This window comes from Lissotriton helveticus, chromosome 4_1, assembly GCF_964261635.1.
Source record: "Lissotriton helveticus chromosome 4_1, aLisHel1.1, whole genome shotgun sequence".
Classification (NCBI taxonomy): domain Eukaryota; kingdom Metazoa; phylum Chordata; class Amphibia; order Caudata; family Salamandridae; genus Lissotriton; species Lissotriton helveticus.
Window position 1 is genome coordinate 1,817,952,786 of NC_136063.1, and position 21,780 is coordinate 1,817,974,565.

Consider the following 21,780-nt stretch of genomic DNA (forward strand, 5'->3'; position numbering starts at 1 on the left):
GCCTTATGCCCCTCTTCCCCTGGGGACTCCATTCCCCAGGTCCAAATGCAATTATTAGGGGTGGGGGAAATATGACCACCCTGCTGGAGCCTCATTGGGCCAAGGGGATCCTAACCCTAGGGGCCAGTGGTGGGCGCGGCGTAAATTGACAGCGATTAGGTTAGCATTTGCTGAAGCCAATCTGTTTTTCAATGATATCTTGCCCGTTTCTTGGAAGCCATTTTGTATTGTTGTCAGCCATTTTGTATGCCATGCATTACCTCGTGTTCACCATGTGCTTTGTCCTACCTCTCTGCTAGCTGCTTGTATATTCTGCCTAGTAATAAGCTATATTTAGCCTTTTGTCAAATACACGCATGCTCAGTTGAGCCACATCTGTTTCAGATAAATCACTGTCGAGATGTGTTTACCCCAAACCGGTCAAACCGTTAGCTCCTCCCACTTGTTGTGCTGAAAATGTCCTTATATGTACATAAAATTCATCTTGTCTGTGTACCGCCTATTTTTTGAACCCCTGTGCGGGTATAAAAGGACCATGTGCCTTCCGTTCGGTGTGCTACTTCATACATTGCCGAAGGGTATTGTCTGAATGTAGTTCCACCTCATGAGGTCTTAATAAACTTGGCTTTTCTATTCCAGTTTCCGTGCCAACTTCAATTCTAGAGGTTTAAGGGTTTTTAACGGCATAACTAGGCCTTGCTGAGAGACGATACTACAGGCGCCCCAGTACCCACCCAGGACACCCAACAAATAGGATGTTAGGGAACACGGTGGAGCCCCACAGCCCCAGCCATCTCCCCTCATGGTACAGGAGCAGGCATTGCCTCAACCTGGTGGGGGACACATATACATGCTTGCTCACTCTGGGCAGAAGCAATATTGTCTGTTTCCCTGCCCGCAGAACTGTAGACAGGGAAACAAAAGCCTGCTCCTACTCGGCAGGAGCATGTTTAAATCTCCCACCAGGTGAGAGCAGACATCCCTTCCCTGCCTGTGCTGCTGCAGGCAGGAAAGGCATGTTCGCGCCCACCTGGCAGGAGTAATAAAATGCTCTCACCAGATAGGAGCAAGCGTATGTTTTTCTGCCTGTGCTAGTGCAGGCAGGGAAAATACTCAGTTCTGAGGTGGGATCCCCGGGACAGACTAATTGTGCAGGGTCAGTGGATGGGATCCCAGGGGCCTTTGAAGGCATGTGGCCCCCCTGCTCTTTTTACTGGGGAGATATGAGCGAATTTCCTTGAGTTGTTGCCCATTTTACAAGTGCCCAGAATGCAAATTTAGGAGTTTTGTTGTTTTGCAAGTTGAGTGGAACAAAAATAATGACATTTGTTCCATTACAGCATCTTGTTTAAAAAAAATTCAATGTGAAAATATAGAAAGAGTGACTCTGGAAAATTAAAAAGGAAAGTAAAAATAAGTTACCTATGCTATGGTATTTTGCATTTGTAGGATGCATATATCACCCAAGAGGGTATCCTGGCATTTGTGAAGGGGATCAGGGTGGGCATGGGTACTTGCCTGTTTGGGGGCTTTTTAGAAGACCCACGTTTTAAGTTTCTTCCAGAATTCAAGGAATGAGGCTGGCAGCACTGATGCGTTAGGGAAGTTCGTTCCAGGTTCTGGAGGTGAGGTAGGATACTTCTTGACCTCCTGTTCTTGTCCTGTGGATGCATGGGCTGTGGGTGAGAAGGAGGCTGGTTGAGCAGAGGTGGCAGGCCAAGATGTGGAAGAGGATGCAGTTGTTGAAGTATGCTGGGCCTTCGTTGTATAATGATTTGTAGGTGTGTGTATGGAGTTTGAAAAGGGTGCGCTCGTGGATAGGGAAGTAGTGGAGGTCTTTAAGGCGTTTGGATATGTGAGTGTGGTGTGGGAGTTTGAATGTGAGTCTTTCTGCTACGTTCTGTATAAAGTGGAGACGTTTGATGAGTTGGGCATAGATACTAGCATAGAAGGCTTTTCGGTAGTTGAGCCTGCTTGTGACAAGGAGTTGCTTATCAGAGGATGTCGAAAGGGAGCCACTTCTAGATTTTCCTGATTAGTTTGTGGGTGTAAAAGTAGGTGGAGGTGACTTCTTTAACTTGATTTGTCATGAAGAGTCCACTGTTGATCACGATACCCAGGTTCCTGCTCACGTTGGATGGGCAAGGAGTCGGTCCTAACTTAGTGGACCACCACTCCATGAACAACAGTTAAGTGCCTTTGTTAAAGAGGACCACTTCTGTTTTTTCACTGTTGAATTTGAACAATAATAGTAGTTCTGTTGGGGATGCAATCGATTTGAAACACTGTACTTAATACATATTAATCGTCATATCCCTTGAGAGGATATAAGAAGACACACACAACTGTATGTAGTTCAGAAGGTCAATATGTAGTAAAAACCTTGTAAAGAGTTAATCCACAAATTATACGTTGCTGTCCGAAACACGAGGACATATAAACTGTATGTACATTTAGTGATTGGTTGTGACTGGTGACAGAGTGCTGTACATAAATAAAACGCAAGACATGTCTTCATACACATAAACAAAACAATAGGTAAAGAATGTCCACTTGAGAATACAGTAGTTACAACTGGATATAGTATTTCCTTGGTTATGTTGCAACTTTGTGTGGACGGATCTACGTAAAGAACGTTGACGTTTCAACCCTATATCTTAGTGTGGATTCATGTGCATCTATGTCGGGTCTTCATCAGGACTCAAGGAAGGGGTAGGAAGTCTGAATAAGCAAAAGAAGGGTGTATGCTTTCTTTGGTAGGTCCTTATGGGTGGGAGAATATCAGCCGACAAACTCCGAACTTTTTCAAGGGAGGTAAAGTCTACATGCTTGTTTAATGATCTTCTGCACCAGCAGGTGGAAGGATCTGTATAGGTGCCGCAGGAGCGATCACTTAGAGTAGAGCAACGTGATGTCCACGTCAGTCTCAGTACGGCAAAGAATTTGAGGCAATCCCTTTTCACCCAGTCTAATACCAAGGGCATGCCTCTGATGCAGGATGATGAAGGTATATTCTCATAGGGAGAGGATGAGCTGAGTTTTATCCACCAAGAGATGGTGCAAAATCCATGTAAGCAAAAGATGTTGGCAAGATGGGGATGTGTAGATGTTAAAGATTGTGGGTCTCAGGATTGAGTCATTTACCTCAAATGGGAGGCATCAGATGGATAAGGAGGCTGACCATTTGGGTGCATCCGGAGAGGAAGGTGCTAATCCATTATAGTGGTTGGTGATTGAGGCTTTGAATGAGGCGGGCAAGAGAGACATTGTGTCATACACAGACAACACCCAACTCATCCTCACCCTATCCAACAAACCCAACACCGCCAGACACAACTTTCGAGAAGGCATGGAAGCCGTCGCTAAATGGATGAAAAACAGCTGCTTACAACTAAACACCAACAAAACAGAAGTACTTATCATGGGCCCAAACCCTGATGTCTGGAACAACACCTGGTGGCACCCCGACATCGGAAACCCGCCCACCCCCACGGACCACGCACCCAACCTGGGAATCATCCTGGACTCAGAGCTCAAAATGGACCACCAGATCAACTCTGTCTCGTCCTCCTGCTTCCACATCCTCCCCCTCCTATGTAAGACCTACAAATGGATCCCCCTCGAACATAGAAAGACCATCACTTACGCCCTGGTCCCCAGCAGGCTCTACTATGGCAGCCCACTCCATGCCGGAATAACAAAAACCTCACCCACAAGCTACAGAATATCCAAAACGCCACAGCAAAACTGGTCTTCAACCTGCCAAGACACTGCCACATCTCTGAGCACCTGCGCACACTTCACGGCTCCTCATCGAAGCTAGATTCACCTTCAAGATGCTAACCCACGTTCACAAGGCCCTCCACGACACCGGACCAGCATACTTGAACAGCGGATAGGGAATCCGCTTCTTCTCCTTCCTCGCGGCAAGAGCCTGGAATGACTTTCCGCTCCACCTCAGACAGATAACATTGCTTCCCATCTTCGCAAGAAACCTCAAAACCTGGCTCTTCGACAGACCCCCTCCTGGAAGAACTGGATCCTGTCGACCCCCTTACCCCCCAGCGCCTTGAGACCCTTACGGGTGAGTAGTCACGCTTAACAAACACCTGATTGAGTGTAAAATGCAGCCAAGAGGTTTAGTTGGAGGAGTGTACTTGTGTCCCCTTTGTGGATGATAAGGCAGATGTCATTGGTGGTAGCGATGAGGTCTTTCTCTTTATTGTGGTTAGGTCTGTTCTGGACTTGGAAGGGCCGAGGATGTGGCTCACATTGATGTAGTTAGCCAGCAGACATTGATGAGTTTAACCAGGACTTTGACAGGGTATGGTAGAAGGGATTTGGGTCTGTAGCTGACCAATGTAAGGGGTCTGCTGAAGGTTCGTTAAGGTGCAGTAGGATAGTGGGGTGTCTCCAGGAGTCTGGGAAAGTAGCACTGGAGAAGAATGAGTTGAGGATGGATAAGGGTTATGGAGATGGGTTCAAGCAATTTGGCACAAATGTACTGCTGACAAGAATCTTGTGGGGCTCCTAAGTGGATTGTGCATATCATATTGGTGGTTTCCACTGAGGTGATGGCAGGCTAGCAGGGCAATGCATTTTCCAGGGAGTTTCTGTCATTTGAGTTGAGGACTTCGAGGGTGGAGCAGTCTGGTTGGGGGTAAATTATTGTATATGGTGTCAATGTTGTTCATGAAGTAGTGAGAGAGTTGTCTGCAGAGTTCCTAGGATTGGGTGATGGTCAAGGAACTGGCAGATGGGGACGTATATTCTTTCACAATGGGAAAGATCTCTTTAGAGGTTTGGAACTGATTGAGATCCTTCCAGTGATGGCTAGGTTCCTGGTAGTTTTGAGGCGTTGTGGTATAACCGGGGATTTGATTTGTAGACAACCCTGTTGGTGTTGTCATGGAAGTGCCACCACCGTTGTTTTAGTTTCTTCCCATGCTGCTTCATGAGCCAGAGTTCCTCAGTGCACTAGCTTGGTTGTGGCTTGGATAGGGACGTTTTGGTGGGCCTCAGAGGAGTCAGGGAATCTGGGAAAGTTGTGATCAATATGTTGACGTTTGCAATGGAACATGCTAGGCCATTGTGATCACCAGACTTCAGGACCAGAGCACAGTGATGCAGATGTCCTTGGGGATTTTGTTCCATTGGGGTCAGGTTGTCTAGGTGTGGGTGTGGGTGATTATTGGCTAGTTATGCAGATGCAGGTCAAAATAGAGAAGGACGTGGTCTGTCTAGGTGAACAGGATACACTTGTCTACTGTGACGATGGGAAAATTCATTCAGAGTGGGTCAAGGAGGTTTTCATCCATGTGGATGGAGTGGTTCACTAGTTGGGTAAGTCCTAAGATGCTGAGACTTTCCAGGAGTGGTGGACTTCGGGTTTACTTTTTTCCTCTAGATGGATTTTGAGGTTGCTAGAGGGGTGATGAGGTCTGTGAGAGTGGAGCTGAAAATGTATCTGGGTCTGAGGGAACAGTAGCATAGTGCTCCTCCCAGGGTGGGATGCTTCAGGTGCTAATTTTGAAGGCCATTAATTTTTGCAGATCACTTGTTGGTCTGGCCTACGCGGTGAAGCAGTTGAGTTCCTCAATGGGCCTTATTACAAGTAAGGGTGCTATTTATCACACCTGGTAAATAACGATACCCTATGCCTAGTTATTTATTGGGTGCAATAAATAGCACATGTTACGAGTTATTGGGGAATAATGTGCGGATTCTGGTGGTTAACGCACTAAAATCCGCATGGTACAGCCCACATTTCCAAAGTTAAATTACAGCAGGTTTGACCTGCCAAAATTTTATGAAGCTTTAGGTATTTAATGCATCTGATAATTTACGGATATGTTATATCACTTTTAACTAGTAATTCCAACTTGTGCGTAAATAGGGGTTTGCGCACTGGTTGGAATATACAGAGAAACTCATAATCAGACCATTAGTAGATAAAAATGAGTCTTCCTCCGGCTTTGTTCAATCTGTCTTGTCTTTCGATATTCTATCGGAGGGCTGCTGCTATGTCTGGAGCTGATGCTGGGTTAAGCCAGGTTTCCGAGAGAAATAGTAGGCTTGTGGAGAGGTCCTGTAGGTGTGTTTGGCGAGAGAGCGGGTGTTGAGGAATAGGCGAGTGGCGGCATGGTGTATTATGGGAGGCGGTAGGGGGTTTAGTGCAGTTGTGTGAGTAGTGTGTTGAGGTGGGGGGTGGGGGTTATTGGGGGTTAGCGGCAGGGCAAGAGAAGCAGCAGGTGGAGCAAGCAAAAATATGGGCAGAAGAATGAACCTTCTGTCCATGTGAGGCAGGCCTAAGCACAGTGCAGGGATGGGCGTCCAGGGTTTAGGGTGCAGAGTGGTTCATTCGAATAGCTGCTGCTGTAACCAGTGGAGAAGTGTGGCTCACTGGTTAGAGGAGGCAGACCCTGAAGCAGAGGTCAGACCGGGACCAGGGTTCAATTCCCGACGCGGCAGGGTCCTGAGCTCAAAATGTCCAGAGAATCGATAATTCTCGCTTCGGTGCCTACTCAAATCAGGGGCTCACACTCTGCAACTCTGGGCAATAGCTTGCTCAAACTCCACTACGCCCCCCGCAGCGGGATGCCTGGCTTTCACCTTGGGGGTGCCCAGTAGGGGCTATCTCACAGGGAAAAACCAGGACGGGTTCCCAAAGCAAGCGCCTTGAGACCCTTTGGGGTGATTAGTGTGCTATATAAGAAGCCAACATTACATTTTTTTTTTACCTAAGAGCCTAAAATTAAATAAAGAACTTCCTTCTGACATGAATGGCCCCAGACCATGCCCTCCAACTTTAACACCTCTCTCACATGCCCCTGGGGGTCAGGTGTGCTCACCCTGCCCATTAAGTTTTTTTCATTCATTTTCATGATGCAGGGATCATGTCCCTGACCTGTAATGGCTGCCACAATATATTGTTCATGTTGTGGCCACCCAATGAGGACTGACTGCTCCCCTTTAAATTGGCCAAGCAGAGCATATCTGGACACCACAGTCCAGATATATTTACATTTTTAAGCACTTCATGCCCACCATGAGCTTCTCCTTAAATGGAAATTTTTCGAAAACAGTTTAATAGATTTACACCACATCACAAAAAGAATGCTGTCTGATTAAAGTTCTAACTCTGACAAATTTGATGTGATTCCACTCTGCCAACTACTGAATGTGGATTCTTTCTGTACATTTATAAAATTCATAGTTGCAGTAGGAACATTTTGGTCACGATGCTGATTCTCTCTCTGTTATTTCTTTGCCATGCATTTTGCTCGCAATAGGTGGTGTCATTAAAAGGTTAATGGTTGCCATGGTTTGCATAATTATTAAAGAGTAAGTCTGGCAACCTTTACTCTGTCACATGGAGGCAGTTCAGTAAAGTCTCTCATCTCTTATCTGTAATCAGCAGAAAATACTTTTATGGCACAGTTCATCCAGCTGTCTTTTGCAGCAGCAGTAACTCCCTGAAGATAATGAAAGAGCTAGCACCTATCAGAGTGTGTCATAATTGGAATGTGGGATGGACTACAAGAAAAGCACGACCCTGCTTTATATTTCTTCCACAGATCCATTAATCTGGCCCTGGCTTTATTCCCACTTGCAGGTTGACCACCCAGCTCTGCAGTCACTATGGGATCTTTTTCTTTGAAATGTTGTGTCCTGATTTACATTCTTCATGGTAAGTTAGTGAATTTTATTTGCTTGTTTATATCTTAAACAGCACTAATATTACCTTGACAAGTGATGTATTTTCACCGAGCTGAAAAATGCAATTCTTTCATTTTATGGTCACACGGGTGCCACATAATTTACATGAATAACTGTGAATCCGGATCAACGAGAACTGAAAATGAAGTGTACTTTTTAAATAGTATTTATTTTTTATGTTTTCTTTTGAACTCCGCACATCCGTTAAACTAGAATTTATGTAAGTTATTTCTTTTGTGATTTTAGATCCAATCATGGTGGCTGGCTTAGCTGAGTTATTTGAAATGTATTACCCAAAACACGATAAATGCAGCTATGTTGGTTTTCCACTGTCACTTATTCCGCTACAAGTCTTTTTATTAATGTGTTATGTACAATTTCTCTTTGAAGGTTCTTGAAATTCACTCCCAAATTATATATTCAAAGTGCAATGTATTTGAGTAATTTGCTTTGTCTGGCTCTTTTTTAATTTTGCTGATTCCCGTACTATGGTAGACACTCATTTCAATATTCAAAGCACTCAAGCAATCAAGCTAAACTTTCTGAAGCGCCTAGAGTAATTACTCCAATTAGAGTAATCCACCACAATATGTTTACATTTTTGCATTTTCCATTTCGTTATCATTGGTAGATTGTTTTGTGAGAATACCCTTCTTTCACTCCATCCCTACTGACTGTACTTAAAGATACATCTTCAAGATGGGCCAGTGTTCAACTTGTTGATCAACATCGGCTTGAGTAAAGCCGGCAATGTGCTCCCCATTTTAGGATGGGTGACACAACGGCTTCTCCCATTCCATCTTGTCATTGGCCATTAGTGGTGAACGCCTATTGGCTATTAATTGAGGTCATAATTATGTCATTTTATGTGATCTTTGGTTGCACCACGCTGGAGCTGTGTTATGCCGAATACCAATCCACTGCAACTGACATCCAATGTCTGTTCTTTGCTTTGGCCATAACAGTTAAATGCCTTTACTTGTTAACATACCTCCTATGGGGAAACATCCTTTACAACGCAACTTTTACCACGCAGTGCCTTTACGACGCAACTATTACAACGCATGTCATTACAACGCATTGCGCTGGGGGGCGCTCTAGGATAGGGAATAGATTTAATTTACTATCCAACACCTTCCCTACTATCCACGGGGACTGGAGTTGGAATAGTAAATTAAACTATTCACTATCCAGCACCCCTAAGCGATATGCGTTGTAACAGCATGCATTGTAAAAACTGCGTTGTAAAGGCATGCGTGGTAAAAGCATGCGTTGTAATGTCATACATCCCTCCTATGCAATATTTAACTTTTTCTCTTTTGTGAAGTCAGGCATTTTGTCATGTTACCCGTTCCTTTCCCATGACCTTAGTGTTTGTCAGTGGTGATATTGTCAGTGAGAGTTGGGGTTCACTATCAGGACCTTTCGGCGTCTCCAGCATGCAGCCGCTGCCTTGCTCTGTATGTGGGGCGTCTGATGCTCTTCTCTTGGAGAGTGGAATGCTGGATTGGCTTGTTTGGCTGCTGGAATCACATTCAATGTTTGAAATACACTGTTCTTGGCGGTTTTTCTATTTTTCTAAGTGGTTCCTTAAAAAGGTATCCAGGTAAGTGGGCATTCAGATGCCATGTCTACTTTACCTTCTAGCAGGGTCCCTTTCACTGGTGGCAATGCAGGTGGACAGCAATATGCGGCGTTGTCTGGTTTAGGTATAGACCGTGTTAGTTCAGGCTGGTAAGTACACCATAATTTGATATCCCTTATATGAGTGGGCGTGGACTGCTGCATCTGTGTTGTATATATATCTTTAATGCCATCCGAATATGAGCTGCAATTCTGAGAATTTCACACTTAACAGCAACAATTACGGGACTGTGTACACTTGCGCTATCCTGGATGTGTGATGGGTTGTTCTCTGTGCCCCTCCTGTACAGTTGTTGTTGAATGTGTAGGGATGGAGAAGTAGAGAAGGATGCCAGTGATGCTAGTTACAACCATTTCTTTGCAGATCGGGTCATCCTGGCCAGGGCACTGGGGCCTGCACTGGACAAGTGTCTAGTTCACGCGTCCAGGCATGCCAAAGGCAAGCCCGTATGCGCCTGTCCGTGCCTGGACCGCGCCAGCACCCCTGGACCCCGCGTACGCCACAACACCAGACTCCGTTACGATGCCATCACCCTCCACGCACTCAATGCCGGCCGAAACCACACCTGCTTCCAAGCCACACCGAAACAGACGCATGGACCTTTCACCTGCCACACCTGCAGCTTCACATGCAACAGGACCACCAAACCTCCAAGGACCGGACCCAAACACCTCCGATGCATACTCCTCAACACCCGCTCCGCACGCAAACACGCCGTCGAACTCTGGGACCTGCTCCACACCTCCACCACAGACGTGGCCTTCCGGACCGAGACCTGGTAGAACGACTCCTCAGCGCTTGACATTGCCATAGCCATCACGGACGGCTACAAGATCACCCGCAGGGATCGTGCCAACGGAATCGGAGGAGGAATAGCCATCATCCACAAGTCCACCCTCAAGGTCGCCACCCATGCAGACGACACCCTTAACACCGCCGAACACCTGTACTTCCAGGTCTACACCGACCCCACTACCACCCTCAGAGGAACACTCATCTACAGACCACCCGGACCCCGAGCACAATTCAGCGACTCCATCGCCGACCTCGCCAGCTCCCACGCACTCGCCTCCACAGACTACATCCTCCTCGTGACCTGAATTTCCACCTCGAGAACAACAATGACCCCAACTCCGCCACCCTGATCGACAACCTCACCAACCTCGGCCTCAGACAACTCACCACCACACCCACCCATGCCGCTGGCCACACACTGGACCCCTTCTTCTCCAGAGGCACCCACGTCGCCTTCGACCACACCACCAAACTCCACTGGATCGACCACCGCTGCATCCACTTCACCTTCAACAAACCAACCACGCACCACCTCACCCAACAGCTGCCCTGCTGCTGCTGGAGCAAAGTCACCGAAGACCAGCTGATCACCACCCTCGCCCAGAACCTACCCACCGACTCACCAACCCAGATGACGCAGCCCGCAACCTCAGACAGTGGATCGACGACTGCGCCAACACCCTCGTCCCACTCAAGAAACCATCCAAAAAGCACCCCAGCAAGAGAGCCACCTGGTTCACCGACGAGCTGCAGACCTCCAAACGCGCCTGCTAGAAACTAGAGAAGATATGGCTCCACGGACACACTCCGGACAACCATGCAGCCCACAAGGACACCACCACCTCATCAAAATAGCGAAGAGATCCTCCTTTAAAGACCACCTGGATAACAACGCACACGACAGCAAAGAGCTCTTCAGCATCGTAAAAGAACTCTCCAACCCCAGCACCAACGCCAACGACATCCGCCCTCACAAGAACTGTGAAACTCACTAGCCATCTTCTTCCACCGCAAGATCGCTAACATCCATGACAGCTTCAACACCATGACCGCCCGACTACGCCAGACCCCACCCCCCCTGGGAACAACGCCAGCGCCAACCGCCTGACCTCCTGGTCCAACGTCAATGACGACGAGACACGCAAGGTCATGAACTCCATCCACTCAGGATCGCCGTCAGACCTGTGCCCACACCACGTATTCAACAAAGTAGACACTGCCATCGCACCCCAACTATGGAAGGTCATCAACATCTCCTTCGAAACAGCAACATTCCCGGAAAGCTGGAAACTCGTCGAAATCAACACCCTCCTCAAGAAGCCCAAGGCGGACGCCAAGGACCTCAAGAACTTCCGGCCCATCTCCCTGCTCCCGTTCCTGGCGAAGGTCATCGAGAAAATCGTCAACATGCAACTGGCCCACCACCTGGAAGACAACAACCCAGTCCGGGTTCAGACAAAACCACAGCACCGAGACAGCCCTCATCGCCGCCACAGATGACATCAGGCACCAACTAGACAACGGCGAAACATCAGCCCTCATCCACCTGGACCTGTCAGCCGCCTTGGACACGGTCTGCCATCGCACTCTAAAGACACGCCTCCTAGAAGCCGGAATCCAAGAGAAGGCCCTTAACTAGACCACGTCCTTCCTCTCCCGCAGTAACCAGAGCGTCCGCCTCCCGCCCTTCCGATCCGAGGCCACCGACATCATCTGTGGCGTCCCCCAGGGCTCATCCCTCAGCCCGACGCTGTTCAACATCCACATGGCCCCCCTCGCACAAATGGCCCGCCAACATGACCTCAACATCATCTCCTACGCCGACGACACCCAGCTCATCCTCTCCCTCACCAAGGACCTGCACACCGCCAAAATCAACCTCCACGAGGGAATGAAGGCCGTCGCCGACTGGATGCAGAACAGCTGTCTGAAGCTGAACTCGGACAAGACGGAAGTACTCATCCTCAGACCCACCCCCTCAGCCTAGGACGACTCCTGGTGGCCGACCACACTGGGAACAGCACCGACACCCACCGACCATGCACGCAACCTAGGATTCGTCCTCGACTCCTCCCTCTCCATGTCTAAACAGGTCAACGCCGTCTCCTCCTCCTGCTACAATACCCTCCCCATGCTCCGCAGGATCTACAAGTGGATCCCGACCGAAACAAGAAGAACGGTGACACAGGCCCTCATCAGGAGCAGACTGGACTATGGCAACGCACTCTACGCAGGAATCCCAGCCAAACACCTACGACGACTACAACGCATCCAAAACGCCTCCGCCAGACTGATAGTCAACGTCTCCCACCGTAGCCACATCACCCCCCACCTGAGAGACCTACACTGGCTCCCAGTCGACAAGAGGATCACCTTCAAGCTCCTCACCCACACACACAAAGCACTCCACAATGCCGGACCAGCCTACCTGAACAGCAGACTCAACTTCTACACCCCGACCCGCCAGCTCTTCTCCACCAGCCTCGCCCTCGCCGATGTCCCCCGCATCCAACGAACAACCTCTGGCGGCAAATCCTTCTCTTACCTCACCTCCAAGACCTGGAACAACCTCCCTACCCACCTACGTCAGACCCAAGACCTACTCGACTTCAGAAGACTCCTCAAGACCTGGCTCTTCGAACAGTAGCGGCACCCCCTCCCCTCAGAGCCTTGAGACCCTCACGGGTAAGTAGCGCGCTTTACAAGTGTTCTGATTGATTGATTTTACAGGTGTATCACCTTGCAGATGATAGGTCTGTATGGTTATCCGCCCCTTAAACATCTAAGATCGGTTTATACCTTCATCATTTCAGGCTTCCCAGAATTTTGTTTGTTCTTCTCTGAGGCTTTTGCACCATATTGCCATAAACTCTACGGGGCCGATTCACAGAACTAATCTGAGACAAAATCCTAAACTTAGTACTTTTGGTATTCACAGATGACATTTAGTAGTTGTAAAGTTAGGATTTTGTCTTAAATTAAACTTTAGTTAAACTTAAGTTTGTCTTAAGTGTTGGTTTTGAGACAAAATCCAAATTTAAGACAAAATCCTAACTTTACTACTACTAAATGCCTTCTGTGAATACCAAAGTAGTAAATTTAGGATTTTTTCTCAGATTAGTTCTGTGAATCGGCCCCTACGTTTTTATTGGCTGACTGACAAGTTCATCTACTTCCAGGTGTATACATTAATCTCCCTTTTATATGTATCCTTGTCCCAGTGTGTTCGAAGGCTACTAGCAGGTGGCATAGCATTTCCCGAACCCTTCCCCCAAAAAATATGTAAATAAACTATAATAAATCGGCAGGTTGAGGACCTATGGTATTAATTCTTATTCTGATGCAATCCGTAGAAATTGTACAGGTATTGATCCCACCTGAAAAATATGTTTGTGAATAGAGATGGAATACACAGCCAATGTGCCATTAGTGCTTCGCCTCCAACCTGTAAATGCATCTCATGTTGGTCGTTGTGTCTCCTAAACTATGTGCCCTGGATTTTGTGGTTGATGCTCTAAAGAGGGGGGCATATATTAATTGTCATTTTTTCCAGATGTCAGTTGTGACAAACATGTCACTGTTGTATAAAGGGAATGTTGGTTTGGACTTGTGGTTCACTTGGGTGAAAGTTCACTTTGTACCTTTGTCGCTGTACTAGATGTACATTGTTCTCTTGTCAGTAGTGTAAAGTAAAAAGTAAAGTCCACATTTGTAAAGCGCACAATCACCCGTAAGGGTCTCTAGGCGCTGGGGGCCGTCGGGAAGATTAAGCGAGCTATTGCCCAGAGTCACATGGTGCTGGGCTAACCTGCCGCCGGAGCCAGGGATCGAACCGTGGTCCCCAGATTCCAGCGTCAGTCGCCCTGGCCGCGGAGCCACACCTCTCCCTAGTCAACACACAGTGTTTGTGTGTGTGTTTTTACACACATCTATCTGTGTGTGTTTAGGAGCACATTGTAATTCACTATTTGTTTGAGGTCGATTGTGACAGGAAGCATCGTGGTAATATGCCAAGGCCCATATACCAACGTGTGTAGGTTTGCAGGTTGTTTGCTAATATATTCTCAGTGGTGTATTTGTGCATGTGTCGTTGAGATGTATTCACGGGTACTAGCTTATTATCTTTGATTGTCTTTTACATGGATTAAGCCACCAGGGCCGGCCTTAGGCATGTGCAAGCTGTGCACCTGCACAGGGCCACCAAACCCCAGGGGCCACCACGCAATATATATCCTTAATATAATAATCCTCTGAGGATGGATACATATTTGCGAGGCGGCCCCTGGCAGGGATTTGGCGGCCTCCGGCTCTGTTCCACTTCCATACCTCTGACCCCCCTCCTCTTCACTGGCCTCTGCGCCTGCGTTTCTCCGCCCTGCCCGGACCCCCTCTTCCGGGGCCCCCTACCTACGCTCCCTGCCCAGGGCCACCATGAGGCTAGAGCCGGCCATGAAGCCACTTAGAATTTAGCTTCATTTTGTCTAATCTTCGACCTGGATTACTTATCTCTAAAATAATTTCGTGATTAAGGAATGGTCTGAGATGGCCCTGGTGGTCTGATTGATTAGGCCTTATGATTACTATTTATGGGGCAGTTATATTCTATGGCTCTCGTTTTTTTTTCTGTGATATCTATAGGGTCATACAGGAGAAAATCACAGAATACGTCTGGAAAGGGACAAGAATTCGGGGCGGGCGGACGATCTAAACCAGCACACCTCCTCAGATCCCACATAGGGAAGGAGGCTGGAGGGTTCTTAGAATATACCCTGCTGCGGTGCAAGACCCATTTCGCACTTTGCAAATTTCTGTGCAGAGGAGTTTATCACTTGGACACTATCAGCCTGATTCATGAAGCTAAATTGCACTCGCAAAGGGCAAGATTCTCAGAATCTTGCCTTTTGCGAGTGCAATTTTGGCATTTGGGATTCACAATCCCAAATGCAAAAATCGCTAATGAAGAATTAGCTAATATGCGAGGATTAGCATTTAAGGAATCTCTATTAGAGATTCCTTAAATGCTATTCATGACACTTTCAAAAATTGCGATTTTGCAAATTTGGGCCGCTATTTACCGAGAGGTCAGACCTCTCGGTAAATAGCAAAAACTTAGAAAAATGCTTTTAAAAGCATTTTTCTAAGTTGCATGTTGCACACACACATGTCCTTTGGACATGTGTGTGCGCAACACCTGTTCAAATGTGCATTTTAGGGGTGCTACAGGGTGTCCTTTGGACACCCCTGGCACCCTTAAAATCGCTATCTTATTTGCGAGTAGTAAATTGCTACTCGCAAATAAGGGATACTCCCCATTCATTCCTATGGGCCTTTTGGCCCATAGGAATGCATGGGGAGTTATTCCTTTTTTTGCGAGTAGCAATTTTCTACTCGCAAATAGAGAACATGTAGGAATCGCTATTTATTTAGCAATTCCTACATGAATACCGTTTTGCGTGTCCTCAATAGCGAGTCGCTATGATTCGCTATTAGGGCCACGCAAAACGGCCCGTACATGAATCAGGCTGTAAGTTACTTATAATATATAGTGTCTTGAAGTGAATTCAGTTTCAATTTTAAGTTGGTTCTCTTTGTCACCATAATTTTACAATTAAATATTCAGTGCCAAATGTCAAGTTTATTTGGCTATGATGTGGGCTCTGTAGATCAAATCTTTTTAAAATACAGGTTATGTTGTCAAGGAAAACAATACTACAATCTTCTTTACCTTTAGCTTGTCTGCAGAGCTGGTCATAACTATTGTCCCCATTATCTGCACAATCTGCTCCAGAAAGACATTTATGTGCAACCTCATATGTAACCTAAACGTCTTCCTGAGTGCACCTAGCAATAATAAAGAATGCCACAGGATATTCAGTGAGGTAGGAACGACTGACACAAGCTCAGTGCAACACGCTTACTTCAGCAACAAGAGCTAAATACAAAAGAAAGGTACTGTACTACATACCAGGGCAGCACGTAATGGAGCAAACCTGAAGCATGTTTCCTCTTTGTCAGCTCTAGCCATAGTCAGTGTGGTCATCCCGATTCCCTACTCACTGTTATTGCTGTTTTTTTTATTTCTGCTCACTGTGGCACTGCTGTCAATGCCCCAGTGTATGTGCTCTGCCACTTGAAACATGGTAAAATTGAGTAGTCTACAGATGACATATTTAACTTCATAGTAAGGCCATAATATATGGTGCAAAAAAATAACCGATAACAGAAAGTTAAATGTCACCTGTGCACTGAAACACTTTTTGTGCCATCCCCGAGCTAAAGTGATAAAGATGCATGGCTTCAGGTCTGCCCGTGCAGCCTGACGCCTGTATCTTTTAAACTTATAGGAGATCCTGTCAAAATAACCCTTTTGACAGGAAAGAACCCTACCTTTCAATCTTGATTATAGCTCACTAAGTGCCTAGCATTTAACAAGCAATGGCAAATGCATTTGATTTCGCATATGTGATTAATATTGTTAGTTGTACCTTGGTGAGCAGTTGAACAATATAAGTTACTGAAACTCCTTAATGTGTTATGACTGTTGCAGCCACTTTGGTGCCGGGCACATTGTTTAAAAATAACTATTTATTTTACCCCTTCGCTGCTAGGCCATTTCCCACCCTGTGCTAAGCCTTTTTTAGGCTATCTAGGGTAGTTTGCGCTTAGGCCCCTGTAACTTTTTGTCCACATAAGGTATTCATGCCAAATGTACGTCCTTTCCTTCCAACATCCTGAGGATTTTAAAGGTAATCGGGGTCTGTGGATTCCCCTAGAGGAGACCCAGAATTTAGACAAAATACATCAGGTGGGTGGCCCTGGAATGGACCACCCACTGACCTCTCCAACACCGACGACGCTGCCCGCCACCTCAGACGATGCATTGACGACTGCGCCAACACCCTCACCCGGCAAAAAAAATCCACCTACAGAGACACCAGCAAGAGAGCCAGCTGGTTCACCCCGGAACTCCTAGCACCCAAGCATACCTGCCGGAAACTAGAGATGAAATGGCACAACGAAAAGACACCGGACAGCCACGCAACCCACAAAGACGCCATCCGCAACCACCATCACCTCATCAGGGCTGCCAAGAGGATTTCCTTCAAATACCACCTCGACAACAACGCACACAACATCAAGGAGCTCTTCAACATCGTGATGGAACTCTCCAACCCCAGCTCCAACACCAACGACATCCCGCCATCGCAAGCCCTGTGCGACTCCCTCGCCACCTTCTTCCACCGCAGGATCACCGACATTCATGACAGCTTCAACACCCAGACAGCCCCAAGAGACACTGACACACCAGACTCACAACACACCATCGACCACGACCCCTTACTAGCCCGGGCCAACGTGAACATCAATGACACCATCAAGAACATGAGCACAATCCACTTCGGCTCCCCGTCAGACCCTATTCCGCACCACATCTTCAACAACTAAGATAAAAAATACTGCCCTCATCGCCGCCACCGACGACATCAGGACCCTGCTGGACAAAGGTGAGACTGCAGCCCTCATCCTACTGGACCTCTCCGCCTCCTTCGACACTGTCTGCCACCGCACTCTACGCGCACACCTCCACGACGCAGGGATCCGAGACAAGGCCCTGGAATGGACCACCTCCTTCCTCTCTGGCAGAACCCAGAGCGTCCGCCTCCCCCCGTTCTGATCCGAAGCCTCCGAGATCATCTGCGGCGTACCCCAGGGATCATCCCTCAGCCCGACACTGTTCAACATCTACATGGCCCCGCTTGCACGCATCGCCCAACAGCACGACCTCTACATAATCTCCTACGCCAACGACACTCAACACTCAACTGATCCTCTCCCTCACCAAGGACACCCTCACCGCCAAATCCAACCTCCATGAAGGAATGAAGGCCATCGCTGATTGGATGAAGAGCAGCTGACTAAAGCTGAACACGGACAAGACGGAGGTCCTCATCCTCGGCTCCAACCCTACAGCCTGGACGACTCCTGGTGGCGTACAACACTGGGGGCAGCCCCGACACCCACTGACGACGCACGCAACCTGGGAGTCATCCTCGACTCAACGCTCTCCATGGCCAAGCAAGTCAACGCAGTCTCCCCCTTCTGCTTCAACACCCTTTGCATGCTCCGCAACATCTACAGGTGGATCCCGACAGATACAAGAAGAACAGTCACCCAGGCCCTTGTCCGTAGCAGACTCTACTATGGAAATGCCCTCTACGCAGGAGCCCGTCCAAGCTCATCAAACGACTGAAACGAATTCAAAACTCTTCAGAACGTCTGATGCTCGATGTACCACGCCACAGCCACATCGCCCCCCCCACCTGAGAAACCTGCACTGGCTCCCCGTCGACAGGAGAATCTCCATTAAACTCCTCATCCACGCACACAAGGCACTCCACAAGACCATCACAGCCTACCTCAACAGGCGGCTCTTCTTCTACGTCCCCAACTGCCAGCTCCGCTCCGCCAACCTCTCCCTCACCACCGCCCCCCACATCTGAATAACCACCACAGGCAGAAGATCCTTTTCCCACCTCACTGCCAAGACCTGGAACACCCTTCCACTCAGCCTACAACAGACCCAAGACCTGCTGACCTTCAGGAGTCTACTCAAGACCTGGCTGTTCGACCAGTAGCGGCACCCCCCCTCTTTTCTTCCCTTTTTTCTTCCCCAGAGCCTTGAGACACTCGCGGGTAAGTTGTGCGCTCTACAAATTCCGTGATTGATTGATTGATTGATTGAACATTGTTTTTTGGGGAGGGGCGGAAGTGCACAGAAGAAAGCGTCAGTTTTTTCCCTGCAACTGGTATCAACAAATATTTTGTGGTACTGAAATCACCATCTTCCCAGCTTTCAGGAACAGGTAGACTTTTTCAGAAAAGCAAAACCTTTTACACAGTTTTGGCATTTTACTGTAACATAGTCTATTTTTACTCTTTTTTGTGCTTTCAACCTCCTTCCAGTTAGTGGTAGAAATGGGAGTGAAAGCAAAAATGGATCCCAGAAAGCTATACTTTTCAGAAAAGTAGACAATATTCTGCATTTAGCAAGGCATCATTTGTGCAGATCCTTCAAGGTTTTCTTATAGAAACTAACAGTTGAAATAATAATATATTGAAATTGAGTAGAAAAAAACAGCTGTTTGTGCCAACTTTTTCACCTGTACCTTATTCTAAGTATGGCAGATTTCTTAAATCAATATACCATTATGTCCACTGGACCATTTTGGTTGTGGTGATGTATAGGACTTGTAGATACACCAAGAACCAGAGGAACCCAGACCCAATAACTGGGCTGCGCCTTGCAATAGGTTTTCATTGTGTAACAGGTATATTGCAGTACATTTATAGAGTGAAAAAATAGGTATCAAGGACACCTATCTATTTTTGAAATGGGAACAAAATGTAGAATTTAGAAGCAGTAGTTATTTGCACACCTCTGAAATTGTGGGTTCCCATACTAGCATGTGAATTATAGGACATTTTTCAAAGTGACTTCTTTTTTACTCATTATCTTACATTTGGAAGGCAGAAATGCATAGAAAGGAAATAAGTAATAACAGTTGTTCTACAATTCTGTGTTTTCCTAAGTCTCCCAATAAAAATAGTAACTCACTTATGTGGGTAGGCCTAGTGCCTGCGACAAGAAACGGGCCGAAACGCAACATGGACAAATTACATTTTTTTATTGAAAACTGACCCTTTTTCGCAATGTGGCTAGCTTTGGATTTTGGACTTTAGCTCAGCCGGGACCTGGAGAAACCTAGCAAACCTGTACATTTCTGAAATCTAGACACCCACGGCACTCCAGGATAGGGTGACTTGTGTGGCTCTCACCAGGTTATGTTACCTGGAATCCCTTGCAAACCTCAACTTTATAAAAAATACCCAGATCTTTCTCACATATCTGTGATTGAAAGTTCTGGAGTCTGAGTGATCCACAAACTTCCACCCACCCGTATTCCCCAAAGCCTCCCAATAAAAATGGTACCTCACTTGTGTGGGTAGGCCCAGTATACCGCAACAGGAAAAAACCCCAAAACACAACATAGACACCACATTTTTCCAGTGAAAACTGACCCATTTTTTTAAATTTGCCTAGCTCTTGATTTTGAACCCTAGCTCAGCCAGTACCTACGGAAACCTAGTAAACCTATGCACTTTTGTAAACTAGACACCCGGGGGAATCCAGGATGGGGTGACTTGTGTGACTCTCACCAGCTTCTGTTACCAAGAATCCCTTGCAAACCTCAAACTTTGTAAAAAAAACACATTTTCCTTACGTTCCTGTGATGGAAATTTCTGGAATCTGCATGGATCCACAAACTTCCACCCTCACGCATTCTCCAAAGTTCCTGATAAAAATGGTACTTCAATTGTGTGGATAGACCTAGTGCCCGTGATAGGAAAACGGCACAAAACGCAATGTGGACACCACATTTTTCCAGTGAAAACTGAACCTTTTTTTTGCAATGTGCCCAGCTCTAGATTTTGAACCCTAGCTCAGCCAGCACCTAGGGAAACCTAGCAAACCTATGCATGCCTGAAAACTAGACACCCAGGGGAAGCCAGGATGTGGTGACTTTTGTGGCTCTCACCAAATTCTATTACCCAGAATCCCCTGCAAACCTCAAACTTTGTAAAAAAAAACACATTTTCCTCACATTTCTGTGATGGAAAGTTCTGTAATCTGAGTGGATCCACAAACTTCCACCCACCCGCATTCCCCAAAGTCTCCAGATGAAAATGGTACCTCACCTGTGTGGGTGGGCCTAGTGCCCGCGACAGGGAAGGGCCCAAAACGTATTGTGGAGACATCAAATTTACCAATCATAAAACTGCCTGGTTTTGCAAGGGGGGAGGGGTCACCTGGGTTTATGGCCCTGGTCTCGGTGGCCATCTGAGGAAACCTACCAAACCCAGACATTTCTAAACACTAGATACCCGGAGGAGTACAGGGAGGTATGGCTTGCATGGATCCCCCAACATTTCCTTACCCAGGATCCCCTGAAAACCTCAAATTTAGCTTAAAAATCGCCTTTTTCTCATTTTTCTGTGTGGGTAAGATGTGGGATCACTGGGATGACACAAATTTCCCACCACCCAGCATTCCACCTGGTCTCTCAATAAAAATGGTACCTCACTTGTGTGGTTTGGCCAAGTACCCGCGGCAGGGAAGGGCCCAAAATAGATTGTGGAGACATCAAAATTATCAATAACAAAACAACCTGGTTTTGCAAGGGGGGGTCACCTGGGTTTTTGGCCCCTAGGGAAACCTAACAAACCCACAAATTTCCGAAAACTAGGCACTCAGGGTAGTCCAGGGTTGTGTGAATTGCATGGATCTCACAATGTTTTCCTACCCAGAATCCCCTGCAAACCTTAAATTTAGCTGATAAAATCACATTTCCCTCATATTTCCGTCTGGGATCCCCATGCCAGCACAAATGTCATTTTGTAATTGGTAATTTTGATGTCTCCACAATACATTTTGTGCTTGTCATGGCTACTTGGCCCACCCAGACAAGTAAGGTGCTATTTGTATCGGGAGACCTGGGGCGACGTTGGGTGGTAGGAAATTTGTGGTAGTCCGGTGATCCCACAACTTTCCCACAAAGAAA

At 47.1% G+C, this 21,780-nt stretch overlaps 1 protein-coding gene across 3 annotated transcripts in view; it reads left to right on the top strand.

The window, feature by feature from the left end:
* Positions 1-21,780, top strand: part of LOC144829368 (xaa-Pro aminopeptidase 2-like) — a 449,433-nt gene that overhangs the window by 17,761 nt on the left and 409,892 nt on the right. The window contains exon 2 of one of the 3 annotated variants that reach the window (XM_078688440.1): positions 7,616-7,690. In XM_078688440.1, the coding sequence (XP_078544566.1) occupies positions 7,642-7,690 (49 nt within the window). In that variant the 5' untranslated portion in view covers positions 7,616-7,641. Of the gene's footprint in view, positions 1-7,362; positions 7,691-21,780 lie in introns of those variants that run through there. The other 2 variants (XM_078688439.1, XM_078688441.1) reach the window with 2 other exon arrangements.